The sequence below is a fragment of the Hyperoodon ampullatus genome, assembly GCF_949752795.1.
Source record: "Hyperoodon ampullatus genome assembly, chromosome: 15".
Taxonomy (NCBI): Eukaryota; Metazoa; Chordata; class Mammalia; order Artiodactyla; family Ziphiidae; genus Hyperoodon; species Hyperoodon ampullatus.
The window spans coordinates 17,755,611-17,773,733 of NC_136928.1; the positions used below are offsets into that span (position 1 = coordinate 17,755,611).

The window sequence follows — 18,123 nt, forward strand, 5'->3', positions numbered from 1 at the left end:
CTGTTTACCCAAGGAATCTTGGTTCCTTTTAGTTTAGAGACCATAATCTGAACATTTAATCAGCTATGTTTTTGACAGGTAAGATGATTTAAAATAGTGTCTTTGCTCCTTTGAGAAGAATATTTGGGGACCTCTCTTAATGTCCTCATAATATTACTATATTATAGTAATTTTGGTGCTTATGCTATAATTAAAGTAAGAGCTACCATCTATTATTATGTATTTAGTATATACCTGATGTTACCCTTGACATTATTTCCTCATAAATATCTTCATTCCCATGATATAGATGAAAAAATGGAGACTCAGAAAACAGCTTGTCCAAGGTCCTAGAACTGAGATTTAATTGGTCTGTGTGACCAGCTCTTTGTTATGCATTATATGGTCAGCTGGGAGCAGTAAATGTAGAGAAACACAGCACTTAGATGTCAGAAAGTCTTATCCTCAGTTGGGGATAGAGCTTTTTAAAAAGCAAAAGCAAAGAACAAACTCGAATACAACTAGCACCCAAATATCAGATTTGACTTGTGGCTATCTGACAGGCTAGAAGCACTCATGGAGAAATTGGGATAGGACCACGTAGGGAGTAATTTGCCAATCTCAGAAATGCTGTTTTGTGGAGTAGTTTGACTTGTATTTACAAGATTAGATGAAAATTATTTAAAATGGTGAACTTGGCATCAATCTTTAGGACAGGCTTGGAAGAGATGGTCTCTCAAGTGGCATCTCTGGCCCTAGTCTCTTTTCTTATTCTTCATAGTGTTGCCCAGTTTTTGCCCTCTTATGGGTTCCCTATTGTCTGTTAATAAAAGTGTCCAAACTTCTTAGCCTGACATTAACGGCCCTCCACAAGTGCATTCATTGAAAAGATACTACATGCTACGTCTCACCATATCTTTAAAAGCCGCCTTGTTAGGTAAATATTATTTACCACATTCATTACCTAGAATAATATAAAACTTATTCATTGAGCTCAAAATGTGTTCTTAGTGTATGTATCTGCAGATATTTTCAGATAATTATGCTGAATTGTGTAGCAGGTTACCTTTTCAGTCCGTTCCATAGCCTTTAGCCTGTAACTACTAAGCATATAGCAAGTACACATTCCCCTAAAAGACACAAACTACCAACATGCAAAGAAATACATAACCTGGGTAGTCCTATATCTATTTTAAAAATATACTCCTATATCTATTTACATTTTATCTAAGTTAAAAAAAATTTCCAACAAAGAAAACTCCAGGCCTCTATGATTTCACTTGGGAATTCTAACAAATATTTAGGGAAGAAATATTGCTAGTTACGAACATTATCTTCCAGAACTACCCAACTCATTTTATGAGGACAGCATGCCCTTATATCATAGTCAGACAAAGACATTACGAGAAAGGAAAACTGCAGACCAATATCCCTCATGAATAAAGATGCAGAATTTTTCCACAAAATATTAGCAGTTTGATTCCAGCAATACAGTTGACCCTTGTACAATCTAGGGCTTAGGGGCAACTCGCCATGCAGGCACAAACCTGTGTATAATTTTCTAGTCGGCCCTCTGTATCCACGGTTCCGCATCCACATATTGAACCAGCAGTGGATCTTCTAGTACTATAATACATATTTAGTGAAAAAAATCTGAGTATAAGCATCTGTGTAGTTCAAACCGGTGTTATTCAAGGGTCAACTATATAAATATTTATGTGCATATATTTATGTATATTTATATTTAGGGATATTCTATCATGACCAAGTGGGTTTTATCCTGGGAATGCAGGGTTGGTTCAGTATTTAAAAATCAATAAATAGTTCACCATATTAATAGACTAAAGAAGAAAATCTACATGATCATCTCAATAGATGGAGAAGAATCATTTGACAAAATTTACCATTCACGTATAATAAAAATTCACAAACTGATACTAGAAGGGAACTTCTTTCCCTGATATAAGACATTTACAAAAAACATACAACAATTTTCAGTTACTGGTGAATGACTGAATACTAATAAACACTAATATTGTGATTAAGGCAAGGATATCCACTCTCATCACAATCATTGCACATTGCACTGGAATGTCCTAACTCAGGCAATTAGGCAAAAAGAGAAATAAAGGCATGCAGACTGGAAGGAAGAAGTAACCTGTCTATTCACAGATGACAATTGTCTACATAGAAAATCCCATGGAATCTACCCCCCACAAAATCCTACAGCTAATAAGTGAGGTTAACAAGATTATAGATAAGACCAGTATGCAAATATCAACTGTATTTCTATATGCTTGCAATTAACAGTAAAAATAAAAAATTGATGGTACCATTTACAGTACCCCCCCATAAAAGTAATTGAAACACTTAGTATTTGTGGAATCTATATGCTGAAAACTATAAAACACTGATGAAAATAATCAAAGACCTGTGTAAATGGAGAGATGTTACATTCATGGAGTGGAAGATTTGATGTTGTTAAGATACCAGTTCTCCTAAACTGATTTGTAGATTTAGTGCAATCTCAATCAAAATTGCAGCAGAATATTTTGTGGATATCTATAAGCTGTTTCTAAAATGTGTATGAAAAGATAAAGGAGTTAGAATGGCCAAAGTATTTTTGAAAAAGAACAAACCTTGGAGGACTCACTATCTGATTTCAAGACTAACTGTAAAAACAGTAATCAGTACAGTGTGATACTGACAAAAGGATAGACAGATCAATAGAACAGAATAGGGCTTCCCTGGTGGTGCAGTGGTTGAGAGTCCGCCTGCCGATGCAGGGGACACACGTTCGTGCCCCGGTCCGGGAAGATCCCACATGCCGCGGAGCGGCTGGGCCCGTGAGCCATGGCCGCTGAGCCTGCGCGTCCGGAGCCTGTGCTCTGCAACGGGGGAAACCACAACAGTGAGAGGCCCGCGTATCGCAAAAAAAAAAAAAAAAAAAAATAGAACAGAATAGAGTCTACGTATGGTCAGGTTTTTTTTTCTGTCATAGGAAAAGACAATTCAGTAGATAAAATATGATGTTTGCAACAAGTGATGGTGGAACAGTTAGACATTTATTGTGTAAAAAAAACCCTCAAAACAAAAAAACTTAGTCCTAAATCTCAATCGTTATATAAAATTTAACTCAAAATGGATTGTAGATGTACATATAAAATATACAACTAAAAAACTTTTAGAGGAAAACATAGAAGAAAGTCTTTGTGAGTTTGTGTTAGGCAGGGAGTGCTTAGTTACAACTTCAAAAGCATAATCCATAAAAGGAAAAAATTATAAAATTGAAGTCCAGTTAAAAACTTCTGCTGTGCAAAAGACACCACTGAGAGAATTCAAAGACAGTACCTGAAAGTCATACGTGATAACTGTGTGTGTGTGTGTGTGTTTGTGCGCGCGTGCATAAAAGTTGGAAGAGACACTTCACCAAGAAACTATTCAATATAAGCACATGGAAAGACTGCTCGACATCATTAGGGAAATTCAAATTAAGACCACTATGAGATATCACTACACATTTATTAGAATATGTAAATTTAAAAGAACCCAACATCTGTCTTTACCAATTGCTGGTAAGAGCAGTTGGAACTCTCATATATTACTGGTAGGAATGCAGAATTGTAAAGCCACTTTAGAAAACAGTTGGCAGTTTCTTACAAGTTTAAATACAGTTGACCCTTGAACAACATGGGTTTGAACTGTGTGGGTTTATTTATAGGTGGATTCTTTTCCAATAATAAATACTACAGTAACTCCACAATTTGTGATTGGTTGAATCCGAGGATGCGGAACCATGAATATGGAGGAAACATGGATACGGAGGGCTGACTATAAGGTATATGCAGATTTTCGGCTGCGCGGAGAGTTGGCAGCCCTGACCCCCATGTTGTTCAAGAGTCAGCTGTACATATTTATCTTAATGTCCCATCATTCCCACTCCACAATATTTACCCCAGAGAAATGTTCACAGAAAAATCTGCATGCAAATGTTCCTAACAGCTTTATTCATAATTGTCAAAAACTAGAACTCAAATGTCCTTCAGCTGTCTGTCGAATAAGGGAACTGTGGTACATCGATACAATGGAATGCTGTTCGGCAATAAAAAGAAATGAAGTACTGGTACATATAGTAACGAGGATGACTCAAATCCATTATGATGATAGCCAGACTGTAAAGTGTTATTTCTGTGACTTTCTGGAAAGAGCACATGTTTTGGGTTGGAGAACAGATCAGTAGCTGCCAGGGGCATAAGGATGTGAATAGGGTTTAACTTCCCAGAGCAGCACAGGGTGATGGAACTGTTCTGCATCTTCATTATGATGGTGGTTGCGTAACTACATGCATTTGTCAAAAGTCATAGAACTGGACACCAAAAAAAATGGAATTTAAACGTATATAAATTTTAAAATACCTTACATTAAAAAGAGGGTTTTCCATGAATGTTCTTTTATATTTTAGGGTATGTATCTCCGAGGTGAATAAAATGTTATCTTAAGTAGTATTTCTTAGGTGACAAGCAAGTAGTATAAACCCTGAAATTTTCCATTTTTATCCCTTAGGTGTTGAAGTGCCATCAAAAGACTCTTTGCCAAAGAAAAGGCCAATTTATGAAGATAAAAAGAAGAAAAAAACACCACAGCAGCTGGAAAATAAAGGTTTGCATACAAAGTAGCCCGTGATTTAGAAACAATTTTGTTTGCCTTTTCCCCCATAAGCTTCAAGACAGAAGTCTTAAAAAGAAATCAACAAATCAGAATTGCCTACTGAAACTTCCTATACCTTGTTTCTTGTTATTATCATTCTCAGCTGATTCAAATGACACATTAATGGAAAAGTACTTTCGTTTGAAGAATGTGGATCCTATGCTACGAATAACTGTTCTTAACTCTGAAAAGCACAACTGTCATTCTTATGTTTTCTGTTTCCTTCTCAACCTTCTGTAATTTTACATTCTATTCTTGAGCAGAAAGAAAAACTAGTTTCCTGTTTAACAAAACAACAACACATAGCTGATATTTAAATGTTTTCTAAACTTGCTAAAGAATTTAGGTTGTACTACTGGTTTTTATTCAGTACTTAACAGAGTATCCTAACAGAAATTATGCACTGAAAAGTATTGTTAACTTGGTTTCTGTTCCTTTTTTCAGTATGTGAACCAATGGAATTAAGTGCTGCTGTAGAAGTTGTGGAACAGGGAGTACCTGAAAAAGAAGAGACGCCACCTCCTGTTGAACCAGGTCAGTAGTGTTGACTAATTAATTCCTATTAAATATCACTGATGTGTCATAAGTTGTCTTGGTTATTGTTAGTTTGGGGAAACCAAATGTCTGGCAGGATGGCCTTCTTCATAGTTCTTTCTTTTCTCTAAGTCATTTCATTTCCACTGAAAAAAGTGTAGAGGTGAGACTTGAATCACTTTTGTTCTTTACAATAGTGTTGGTAAAATGTTTTGTAGAGAGGATAGAGAGAGGTATTTGGATTTTCTCTGATGTTTTTATTTATGGGTCAGAATTCTTAAGTGGTACCAAGAAGAACTAAAGTTCTTTATTTAATCCTTCGGAAGCAAATTGGAAGCATTTTTAATTAGAACTTTTATTAAGAGTCATAAAAATTGGCATTTTAAAATCTTTAGAGGTCAGCTTCTGTTTACTAAATTAGTAAGAGGATTCAACTTACTCATTTTGTGTGTGTGTTTTGAGATTGGAGAAGATCTCTGGATTTTTTTTTTCTTTAAGATAAACATTGTTCTAATTCATGAGATAGCTGTTGCTAGGAGAGCTAGAGGCTGGCTAAATGTATGTTTCGTAAAATCAGGAGAATCTCCAGTGTTTAAAGACAGGAATGGGAGCAGCTTTAGAGAATGTTAAGACTGACCCACGCTGGTGAAAGGTATTACTGATCCTATTCTTCTTCCCCTCCTATTCTCAGTGTAAAAAGGATCATTTTCCTGGGCACACCTCAGCTTAACAGGATGAGATTAGAGAAATTCACATTATAGACTTAACAGCAGTTCCCTATTTTAGGTGATATTTGTAGCACTAGAAAGAATTGCTAATTTAGGAGGAGTTAGGAGTATGTGTTTCTGACTCATTTCCTCCTCAAGAAGGCATATCCAAACTTGTTGGCAAATAGTAATTATGACAGGGAAACAAATACTACAGTGTCCCAATCTCATCTTCCTTTCATTTGAGAATAATTTTGCTTGATTAGATTTCAGTAAAAAGAGTCATTTTTGTTAATGAGAGTTTAAAGTCTGTAAATTCAAAATTATACCTTTCTGGCTATTTTTTGGGTTGTAAGCACAACATACTGTTCTTATTTTCAACTGGAATAGAAGTGTAGATTTGTACCTCCAACTATGTAATTTAAGTTGTATTTATATGTATTTGTAGAGGTTAAAGCAAAATAAACAATACATTCTTCTGTATAAAGTATAGGTTGAAGATCAAAAAGAAGATATATGTGAAATTTCTTTTATCCTCAAGAACTGAATGCCATCATTTACCCTTTTCAAGATCTAAAGGAACATTTCAATGAGTTGCTAATATTTTAATTACCTCAGATATGAAATCTGCGTTAAGTTTAATATAGTGTATTCAAAACACGAGGAAATTGTGAAGCGTTTAGTAATAGTAGAGGATTTAACACGCTAGGTATATTGAAAACTAGTTCCAAAGGTAATGAAATTGTGTACATACTTTTTGCATAACTAAAACATTTATTTCTTTATGTCAGGATAGTTTTCTACATATTTTTTTTTCTAAAAGCAATCTTATGTGTCTAGATATATTCTGTGTCTTTAATGAAAATTTTATTTACAGAAGAGCAAGAAGAAACTGAGGATGCTGGATTGGATGATTGGGAAGCTATGGCTAGTGATGAGGAGAGAGAAACAGGTGAGTAGCTCATAAGCACACATTGATAAGTCCAGTGGTTATTGGAGGTGTGTATATTAAAGAAATGGTCTCCCGCTAATGAAAGCTGTATGAACATTCCTGGGGATAGAGACCAGTCTTGCTCTCTCCATTGCCATGGTTCCTAAGTCCTCATATGGATCCTGATTTTATTAATAAATGGTTTTTCAGAAAGTCGTTTGTAAGATAGTTGCCTAGGCTTTAGAATACAGTTTTTCTCAGAGTGATAATGTTACAAACGGGGATAAGTTATTAAAGCTAGCCTACCAAAGAAACCCCTTGAACTTAAAATATAATACAAAGATAATACAAACGAATAGTTTAGTTCCTAATCACTGTGAATAAAGTGTTTTTGTCATTTCTTCCTATCTTTTTTAGGGTTTGATTTGCTGGCTTTTCGCTAACTTTTTGTTTTTTTTTTTTTTTTTTGCGGTACGCGGGCCTCTCACCGTTGTGGCCTCTCCCGCTGCGGAGCACAGGCTCCAGACGCTCAGCGGCCATGGCTCACAGGCCCAGCCGCTCCGCGGCATGTGGGATCCTCCCAGACTGGGGCACGAACCCGTGTCCCCTGCATCGGCAGGCAGACTCCCAAGCACTGCGCCACCAGGGAAGCCCTCGCTAACTTTTTGAAATGAATATTTGGCTCTGTTTTTTCAGTCGTTTTTTAAAACTACAAATTTTTCTTTAACCTTGGCTTTAGCCAAATTCTGTAAGGTCTGATATGTTGATATTTTAAAATTTCTATTTTGATATATTAACTTTTACCTGTGATTTATTTAGAAGTATATATATATATATTTTTTTTCTTGCGGTACGTGGGCCTCTCACTGTTGTGGCCTCTCCCGTTTTGGAGCACAGGCTCCGGACGCGCAGGCTTAGCGGCCGTGGCTCACGGGCCCAGCTGCTCCGTGGCATGTGGGATCTTCCCGGACTGGGGCACGAACCCATGTCCCCTGCATTGGCAGGTGGACTCTCAACCACTGCGCCATCAGGGAAGCCCAGAAGTATATTTCTTAATTTATGAACGTGAGGACTTTACGTATCTTTGTTACTTCATTGTGATCAGAAAAATACATGGTTCTGTCCTTTGAAATATGTCGACTTAACCAACCATTTGTTGGGTTGTAAATTATTATGAATGTTTCATATGTGATTGGAAAGAGTTTATATTCTGCATTAGTTGGGTGACTTGTTACCTATATTTTAGTTAAGTTTGCTGATCATTTTGTTCACCTCTTATGTTCTGTTCTGAGTCTTTTTTCTGGTGTGCTTTTTCTCTCTCTCACTGAGAGTTGTGTGTTCAAATCTCCCATCGTGCTTGTAGATTGTCTATTTCTCCATGAGTTATATTAATTTTTGCTTTATATATTTTGGTGCTCTATTATTAGATGGATGTACTCTTATATCTTTCTGATGAATTAACTGTTTTATTGTTTTATTTCTAGTGATGTCTTTTGCCTTAAAGTCTACCTTATCTGATATTAATAACTATACCAGCTTTAATTTACATGATCTTCTTCTGTCTTTATTACACTTTCTATATCCTTAAACAGCATATAGTTGAGGTTTTAAATCCAGTTTGTCAATTTTTATATTTTACCTAGAGTACTTAGCCCATTACATCTAACATTTGATAGTTAATAAAGTATATTGATTTTATATTTATCATCTTATTAAGTTTTTCTTATTTGTTCTGTTTCTTTTTCTCTCCTTTCTAACCATCTGTTGGATTGTTTGAATTTTTTCTCCTTTCATGAGCTTGGAAGTTTTGTACTTTTCTGCTTACTTTTATTGGTTACTCTAGAGTGTTTTCACGTGGATTTTTTTTTTTTTCCTTTCTCTCCATCCTCTCACCCAGTATTCCTCCTCCCAGTCCTTATCTCCTCTCACATCAGCCCCACTAGAAGATGAGGACTTGATTTCTCTGTTCCCTGCAATGCCTGGGGCAGTGCTTTGCACATTAGACACCCCAAACAAGGATTTGTGCAAGAATAAATGGATGGATGGGCAACTGCTCTGTGTAAGTGCCCACCCCTTCCTGATAGATGCCTTTTAAATCCTCACAAAAGCTGAGAGGGGCTGAGAGGGGCTGAGGGGGTTAGGAAAGTTGTCAGAGGGCGGGCAGCTGTCCTTACGTGGTGGAGCTGCATCTGGAGCCGCCTGGGCCTGATTCCAAAGCCTGCCTCGTCCCCTCTCCCTCTACGGATTCCATAATGACACGGCTCCTGCCCTCAAATCTGATGAGAGACAGAAACTAATGCAGAAATTTAAAAACTGTGCCTGGCAAATAACAGGCGCCAATAAACACGTTTCATTGTTGAAGGAGCGAAGCCCTAACAGTGGTGTGCAGACATTTCTGTGGGGCCCAAAGGAGACACCTACGTGTGTTGGATGAGGGGTGAGAAAGGGGCTGTAAAAGACTTCTAGAGGGGGACCTTGAAAGGTAGGTCCTTGCCAGGGGTGTGGGAACAGCACGGAGGGATGAAAAGAAAGCAATCTGAGAAAATGGAAGACCTTTAAAAGCCACAATAGGGAATACCCTTAGTGTTAAACCTCCCCCAGGCACCCCCATGGCTCCAGCCCGAGATCAGCAGATAGTGCTGGGGCCTGACAGGCTACAGAGCTGGCAGCAGGTTGGGGGACTACGGCCGCACAATGGCTGCACTCTGCCTTCCCCCGCTCTGCCCAACCTGGACCACCGCTCCTTGGCCCTCCGACTGGGCCTAACGTGGATCTTTGAACTATCACTGTCTACTATTACCTTCTTTCCAGGCAATGTAAAGACCAAAGAATGCATAAACAACATTTAACCAATTCTCAAATTATATACCATTGTTCTCATTAATTTTAATTCTCTGTTTTAAACCCCATAATAGCTTTTTTTAAAAAGCAGTCAGTATATATTTAAGTTTACCCACATTCTTAGCTTTTGTTGTGCTTCATTTTTTCCTGCACCTCTGACCTTTATTTGGGATCATTTCTTCCAGCCTGAAGAATACCTTTTAGAATTTCCTTCAGTATGAATCTGTTACTGAGACATTACATTTTTGCTTTTCTGAAAATATCTTTATCTCATCTTCATTCTTGAAGGTGACATACTGAATGAGGAATTCTTAGTCATAATTTTATTAATACTTTGAAGATATTAGTCCCTTGTCTTGGCTTTTACTGTTTCTGTTTCAAAGTCAGGTACCAGCCTAAATTTTTCATGTGTCTTTCGTTTTCATCAGTTTTATTATGATGTGGCTAGGTTTGTTTTCTTTTTTTTTATTCTGCCTATATGTTTTTATCAGTTTTGCAGTGTTATGAGCCACTATTTCTTCTCAGGGATATTAGTTAAGCCTATGATAGACCTTCTTATTCTATCACTGTATCTTTTCCTCTTTTCTGTATTTTTTACCTATTGAGTCTCCATGGTTCATTGTAGATTGTTTCTTCTGATCTGTGTTCTGGTTCATTAATTTTCTCCTCAGTTGTTTACAACTATAGAAATAATTTGATGTCAAGGTTGGTGTTTTCTTCCTCCAGAGAGAATTTATATGTACATCTACCAGGAGTCTGAGTGAACTAGCAATATAGAGTCATCTTATTCCACATGTGGAAGTTAGAGAATCTGGAGGTGATATGCCAATAATGGGGAGGCCCTGTTTACTTCTCGTTTATCCTTACTGCTATGGTACAGTTTTTTAGGATTTCACCCCACAATAAGGGTATTACCCAGTGTCCATCTCCCTCGCCCCATGGAAATCCTTGGTAGGCCTGAACACCCAATGCCTGGACCCCTAAGCTTTGAGGGGCCACTAAGAGCTGCATAGCTTTTCAGCTGCCTCCTCCAGGATCCGCAAATGACCCCACGGGGAAGAAAGTACCAGGCATCGTGTCCACCTCCCTGGGTTTCTGTCCTCTCTTGTATCCTAGCTTAGTAATGCTTTTTTTGTTTATTAGCTTAAGTATGGTTAATGCATTAAGTTTTTACTGTTAAATGGCAGTCTTCATTGTAGCAATGTAGACAGACACTTTGCATTTATGATGTATGAAAATATTAATTTGGAATTAATGCTGTATTAAAATGTTACTCCCTGGGCTTCCCTAGTGGCGCAGTGGTTGAGAGTCCACCTGCCGATGCAGGGGACACGGGTTCGTGCCCCGGTCCAGGAAGATCCCACGTGCCACGGAGCGGCTGGACCTGTGAGCCATGGCTGCTGAGCCTGCGTGTCCGGAGCCTGTGCTCTGCAACGGGAGAGGCCACAACAGTGAGAGGCCCGCGTACCAAAAAAAAGAAAAAAGTTACTCCCTTATTTAGTACATGTTCAGTATTATTTTTCCTTTAAGGTCTCTATCTTGATAGAAATCTCATTTTTAACTTTCATTTATTTCAAAATCTCTTTTCCTGAAAGTAGGAAACACGGTGCATATAGAAGTAAAAGAAAACCCTGAAGAGGAAGAGGAGGAAGAGGAGGAGGAGGAGGATGACGAAGAGAGTGAAGAAGAAGAGGAAGAAGAAGGAGACAGTGAGGGCAGTGAAGGCGACGAAGAAGATGAAAAGGTGTCCGATGAGAAGGATGTGGGGAAAACATTAGATAAAAAGCCAAGTAAAGAAGTGAGCTCAGAATCTGAGTATGACTCTGATGATGATCGAACTAAAGAAGAGCTGGCTTACGACAAAGCAAAACGGAGGATCGAGGTATTGATTTTTCCTCTTCTCTTTCCTCCTTTCCTCCCCACTCCTCTGTGAACTTAGAACTATACAACTAAAGGCTTTTATTGAGGAACACTTTTAAAAATACAGTCTCAGAGTGGTATCTTTGTCCAGTTTTTGTGGAGACATAATAGGTCTTTAACAGTGGTCTAACCCAAGGATCTCACTCTTACCTAAGACAGAATGGTGACTGCTTCATCATTTTTTTTTTCTTCCAAATTTTAATGTGCTCTTTGAGTGCCGGTTTATTGGTATACAGAGGTATTCTGAGCTTATGCCCTCTAGTTGAGTTTTTGCCTTATGTATTTAGGTTAGTCATTCTGAGGCATCTGATCCCTTTAGTTGTTTAAATCTGGTGGACTAATGAGGCTTCTGTCAATATTTAGTTAAGTTCACATACCTAGCCGGCTTACTGTTTGGCCTGCTTAATGAGGTAGACTTCTACTAGGCTTCAAGAGAAAGTTTTCTTTAGTTATGTCAGCTTAGCATAAATAATACACTAAAAACTACTTTAGTTCGCTTTGAGGATGCTAAACTATTTTAAAGCTAAAAACTGTTCTTAGCTTTCCTTTTCTTAATCTTTTCATATGTAATTCTAGTTTTTAATCTTTGTTTTAATACCTATATATCAGTATTTGCCTTTTCCTTCTGTAAAGTCTAGATAGGAATAGATTTTCTGAATCTCTAAAGGACTAACAAAGTCTATCATTTTAAACTGGGGTTTCTCAACCCCAGCACTGTTGACATTTTTGGGCTGAATAATTCTCTGCTGCGGGGGACTGTCCTCTTCATTTTAGGATGTTGAGCAGTATCTCTGGCCTCCTCCCACTAGATCCCCTCCCTTCTCCTGCACATGTCTCTGCTTCTTCCCCACAGCGTCTACTCAGGCCAACTTCCTTGTATACCTATGTGTAAGAGAGACAGTTTGTGTACTGTGTTTGATGATTTAAAAACAAACAGAATGGGTGTAATCAGAAAGTAAAAGTTCCCCCATTATCTCACTCCCCAGTAAGATAACAAGAACTACCCTTGCTAATGAATCTGTTTATGAGCCTCATGTTAAAAAAATTCATTAAAAATTAGATAATAAATTTTGTGGATGCATATTTTTTCCCACGTAACAATATGCTATGGGCCTCTTTAGCTCAACAGTTTTTAAACAGCTTGGTTGAGATATGATTTATGTACCATAAAATTGACCCATTTTAAGTGTACAGTTCAGTGACATTTTGTAAATTTACAGAGTTGTGCAACCATCACCACAACTCAACTTTAGAATATTTTCCTCACCCCAGACAAATTCCTTGTGCCAGTTTGCAGTCATTCCCCATTCCTAGCCCCATGCAACTACTAATCTGTTTTTCTGTTTCTAGAGAGCTGTCTTCTCTGGAAACTTCATTATAAATGCAATCATATAGTATGTAGTCTTTTGTGTCTGGCTTATTTCACTTAAGCCTATTCACCTGTGTTGTTGCTCTATCAGTACTTTGTTCCTTTTTACTGACAAATAGTGTTTTGTTGTACAAGTATACCACATTTTATTACTGTCCATTCACCAGTTGAAGGACATTTGAGTTTCCACTTTTTTGGCTATTATGAGTAGTACAATTATAAACATTCTGATATGAATCTTTGCATGGAAACATGTTTTTATTTCTTTTGGATATGTTCCTAGGAGTGAAATTGCTGAATCATATGGTAAATTTGTGTTTAACTTTTTCAGAAACTACTGAACCATTTTTCAGAGTGGCTCTGCAACTGAAGATTTTTATTAATTGAGGGTTCTAGTTTCTCTACATCCTCACTAATACTTGTTACTGTCTGCTTTTCCATTATAACTGTTCTAAAGAATGTGAAGTAGTATATCTTATTGCAGTTTATTTTTTTTTTTAATTTTTTTTTGCGGTATGTGGGCCTCTCACTGTTGTGGCCTCTCCTGTTGCGGAGCACAGGCTCTGGACGCGCAGGCTCAGCGGCCACGGCTCACGGGCCCAGCCGCTCCGTGGCATGTGGGATCTTCCCAGACCAGGGCATGAGCCCGTGTCCCCTGCATCGGCAGGCGGACTCTCAACCACTGCGCAACCAGGGAAGCCCTTATTGCAGTTTTAATTTGCATTTCCATGATGTTGAACATTTCTTCATATGTTTATTGGCCATCCCTATAATCTTCATTGTTGAAACATCTATTCAAATTTTTGTCCATTTTTAAATTTTGGAATTTGTCTTTTTATTATTGAGTTGTAAGAGTTCCTTTCATTTTTTAATAGTTTCTTTTGAAGTGCATAAATTTTTAATTTTGGTAACATCCAGTTTATTAAATTTTTCTTTTACTAGAGCATGCCTCTGGTGTTATATTGAAGAAATCTTTGCCTAACCCAAGATCATGAATATTTTGCCCTGTGTTTTCTTCTTAAAAATTTATACTTTTTGTTCTTGTATCTTTAACTCTATGTTAAGATAATTTTTTTGTATGGTGTGATGTAAGGGAGTAACATCATTTTTTAATGAATTTAACCAGCATCATTTGTTTAAAAGACTACTTTTCGGGCTTCCCTGGTGGCGCAGTGGTTGAGAGTCTGCCTGCCGATGCAGGGGACACGGGTTCGTGCCCCGGTCCGGGAGGATCCCACATGCCGCGGAGCGGCTGGGCCTGTGAGCCATGGCCGCTGAGCCTGCGCGTCCAGAGCCTGTGCTCCGCAACGGGAGAGGCCACGACAGTGAGAGGCCCGTGTACCGCAAAAAAAAAAAAAAAAAAAAAAAAAAAAAGACTACTTTTCCCCCATTGTGTTGCCTTGTCATTTTTGACAAATCAAGTGATCAGAAATGTGAGAGTTTATTTTTTGACTTTTGAGTTCTGTTCATTCATTTGTATATCTGTTCTTACGTCAGTACCATACTGTTTTCGATTACTATAGTTTTACGGTAAGTTTTGAAATTGGGAAATGTAAGCCTTCCAACATTATTCTTTTCCAGATAGTTTTGACTATCCTAGGTCACTTGCTTTTCCATACAGATTTTAGGGTCAGCAGTTTCTGCAAAAAGTCTACTCAGACTTTGATAGAGATTGCATTGAATCTGTAGATCAGTTTTATGGAGAATTACCATCTTATTAATATTAAATCTTCCAATCCATGGAAATAGGCTGTCTCTCCATTTATTTATATCTCTTAAAATTTCATCCAGCAGTGTTTTGTAGTTTTCAGAGTATAGGATTATTTATGATTCTTTTGTTAAATTTATTGCCAAGTATATTTATTGTTTTTGATGCTCTTGTGAATGGAGTCACTTTATTTAATCTTCCATTGTTAGTATAAAGATGCAGTTGATTTTATAGATTGATCTTGTATCCTGCAACTGTACTGAAATTTTTTTATTCCAGTAAGTTTTCATGGATTGTTTAGGACTTTCTATAATCAGTGTCATGTCATCTATCAAAGACAATTTAATTCTTCCTTTCCAATCTTACTGCTGCATATTTCTCTTTTTTTGCCCTTTTTCCCTGGCTAGACCAATACATTGTTGAATAGAAGTGGTAAGAACAGACATACTTGCCTTGTTCCCAGTATTTGGGGGGGAAATGTTCAGATTTTCACCATTAACTATGATATTAGCAGTGGGTTTTTCACAGATGTCCTTTGTCAGTTTGATGAAATTCCCTTCTTTTCCTAGTTTGTGGTGAGTTTCTGTTGGTGAGTGGATGATAGATGCTTTTTGTATATTTATTGAGATGGGTTTTTCCCTTTTTGTATTAATATATGATGTATTATGTTAATTGGTATTCAACCAACCTTGCATTCCTGGAATAAATCCCACTTGATCATAGTATATAATCCTCTTTTTTTTTTTTTTTTGCGGTACGCGGGCCTCTCACTGTTGTGGCCTCTCCTGTTGCAGAGCACAGGCTCTGGACGTGCAGGCCCAGTGGCCATGGCTCACGGGCCCAGCCGCTCTGCGGCATGTGGGATCTTCCCAGAGCGGGGCACGAACCCGTGTCCCCTGCATTGGCAGGCGGACTCTCAACCACTGCGCCACCAGGGAAGCCCTATAATCCTCTTTATATGGTACTGGATGTTGTTTGTAATATTTTGTTGAGGAATTTGTGATCTATACCTATGAGGATATGGATCAGTAACTTTCTTAAGATGTGTTTCTCTGGCTTTGATTTCAGATTAATATTAACCTCGTAGGATTAGTTGGGAAGTGTTCCATCCTTCTCTACTTTCTGCAAGAGTTTGTGAAGGATTATATTATTTCCTGTTTTTTTTTTCTTTTCTTTTTTTTTTTTTTTTTTTTACAACTTTATTGGAGTATTCATCAATATAGCATTTTTGGGGGGGAGGATTTTAAAATTACTAATTCAGTTTATTGTCTTGTCATTTTCTTTTTCATCTTGAGTCATTATCAGTAATTTTTGAGTTTCTAATTATTGTTTTTCATCTAAGTTGTGAGCATAACGTTGTTCATAGCATCCTTTTACAGTCCTTTAAGTTTCTGTAAGGTCAGTAGTGGTGTCTCTTTTGATTCTAATTTTGGTGATCTTTGTCTCTCTTTTTTTTTTTTTAATTGGTCTGTCTGGCTAAAGGTTTTCCATGTTATTGAGCATCTCAAACCAACTTTTGGTTTCATTGGTTTTTCTTTATTTTTGTTTGTTCTCTTTTTAGTTGATTTTTTATTCTGTTCTTTATTATTTTCTTTTTAGTTTGGGTTTAGCTTCCTCTTCTTTTGCTAATTTCTTAAAGTGACAACTTAGATAATTGATTTGAGACCATTCTTTTTTTTCTCCACATCATATAGGCATTTACAATTACAGATTTCCCTCTAAGGTACTGCTTTAGCTGCATCCCACAAATTTTGACTTTTTTTGGTTTTCATTCAACTCAGATTTTCTAATCTCACTTTTACTATTCTTTGATCATGCATTATTTAGAAATGTATTGTTATAATTTACAAATATTTGTGGATTTTCCTTATTTTCCTTCTGTTAATTCTAAATTCTGACCATTGTGGTCAGAGAACATACTTTGTATAGTTTCTATCATTTTAAAATAATTGACCTGTTTTATCTTCTAGCATATGGTCTCTTCTGGAGAATGTTTCTTGTGTACTTAGGAAGCATGTGGATTCTGCTGTTGGTGGGTCTGGTGTTAGTTAGGTTGGTTTTGTTGATACTTCTGTTCAAATTTTCTATACATTTGCTCATTTTATGTATAGTTTTTCTATCCATTATTGAGAGTGGGCTATTGAAGTTCCCAAATTCATTGTTGAATTTTATTTCTCCCCTCAATGTTTTCAGTTTTTTCTTTATATATTTTGGGTCTCTGTTATGTTTGTATGTGGTTATACTTGTTATATCTTCTTGAGGATACAGATATGTCTCTCTTGTCTCTAATAAAATTTTTGTCTGTTATTAACATAGCCATGAATCTCTCTTATAGTTATCATTTGCATGGTATGTCTTTTTCAGTCTTAATGCTTTCAGTTTATGTCTGTGTCTTTGACTCTAAAGTGTCTCTTGCTGACAGCATGTGCTTTAATCTTGCTATTTTATCCAGTCACACCATGTGCCTTTAAGAGCATTTAATTGATTCACATTTAAAGTTATTATGGGGAACTCCCCACCAGTCCAGTGGTTAGGACTCTGCACTTTCACTACTGAGGGCCTGGGTTAAATCCCTGGTTGGGGGACTAAGATCCCACAAGCCACTTGGTGTGGGAAAAAAAAAAAAAGGAAAAAAAAAGAAAGTTGTCATAGATGTGATGGAATTTTCTTCTCTCATTTTGCTATTTGTATTCTACATATTGCATGTCTCTCGGGTCTTTCTCTTTTTTTTTTTTTTTTTTTTTTTGCGGTACGCGGGCCTCTCACTGTTGCGGCCTCTCCCATTGCGGAGCACAGGCTCCGGACGCGCAGGCTCAGCGGCTGTGGCTCACGGGCCCAGCCGCTCCGCAGCATGTGGGATCTTCCTGGACCGGGGCATGAACCCGTGTCCCCTGCATCGGCAGGCAGACTCTCAACCACCAGGGAAGCCCTCTTTCTCTTTTTTTAAGTTATTTTCTTCATGGTTACTCTAGGCATTACAATATGTATCTTATTATTTTCTATTATTAGTAGCTTAATTCTAGTTAAAAAAAGATTTTGTTCCAATATAGATCCATTTCTTCTTCCTTTATGCTATTATTGTTACGTATATTATGTTTATAAATGTTACAAACCCAATAAAACAGTGGTGCTATTAATGTCTTATTTGATCTTATATCTTTTAAAGGAATTCAGAGAAGAAAGGAGAAAAATATTGATAGTCTTTAATATTAGCCTAAATATTAACGTTTCTAGTATTCCTTATTTCTTCCTATGAATTTGAGTTTCTGCTGGTGTCATTTCTTTGCTACAGTATAGCTCCAGTGCTTTCCTCGCCTTGCCTTGGTTCTGTCTTTGTAATATTTGTTACATCTTTATCTGTTATAAGATCAAGCATACAACTTTAGAATTATTTTTGAAGTTATCTTTTAAATCAGCCTTTAAGAGA

General features: G+C 37.2%; 1 protein-coding gene across 1 annotated transcript in view; it reads left to right on the forward strand.

Annotated features, from left to right (window-relative positions):
- EIF5B (eukaryotic translation initiation factor 5B) overlaps positions 1 to 18,123 on the forward strand; it is a 69,841-nt gene that overhangs the window by 28,587 nt on the left and 23,131 nt on the right. The window contains exons 7-10 of the mRNA XM_079720395.1: positions 4,543 to 4,638; positions 5,131 to 5,220; positions 6,805 to 6,879; positions 11,295 to 11,581. Coding sequence (XP_079576521.1) covers positions 4,543 to 4,638; positions 5,131 to 5,220; positions 6,805 to 6,879; positions 11,295 to 11,581 — 548 coding nt within the window. The remainder of the gene's footprint in view (positions 1 to 4,542; positions 4,639 to 5,130; positions 5,221 to 6,804; positions 6,880 to 11,294; positions 11,582 to 18,123) is intronic.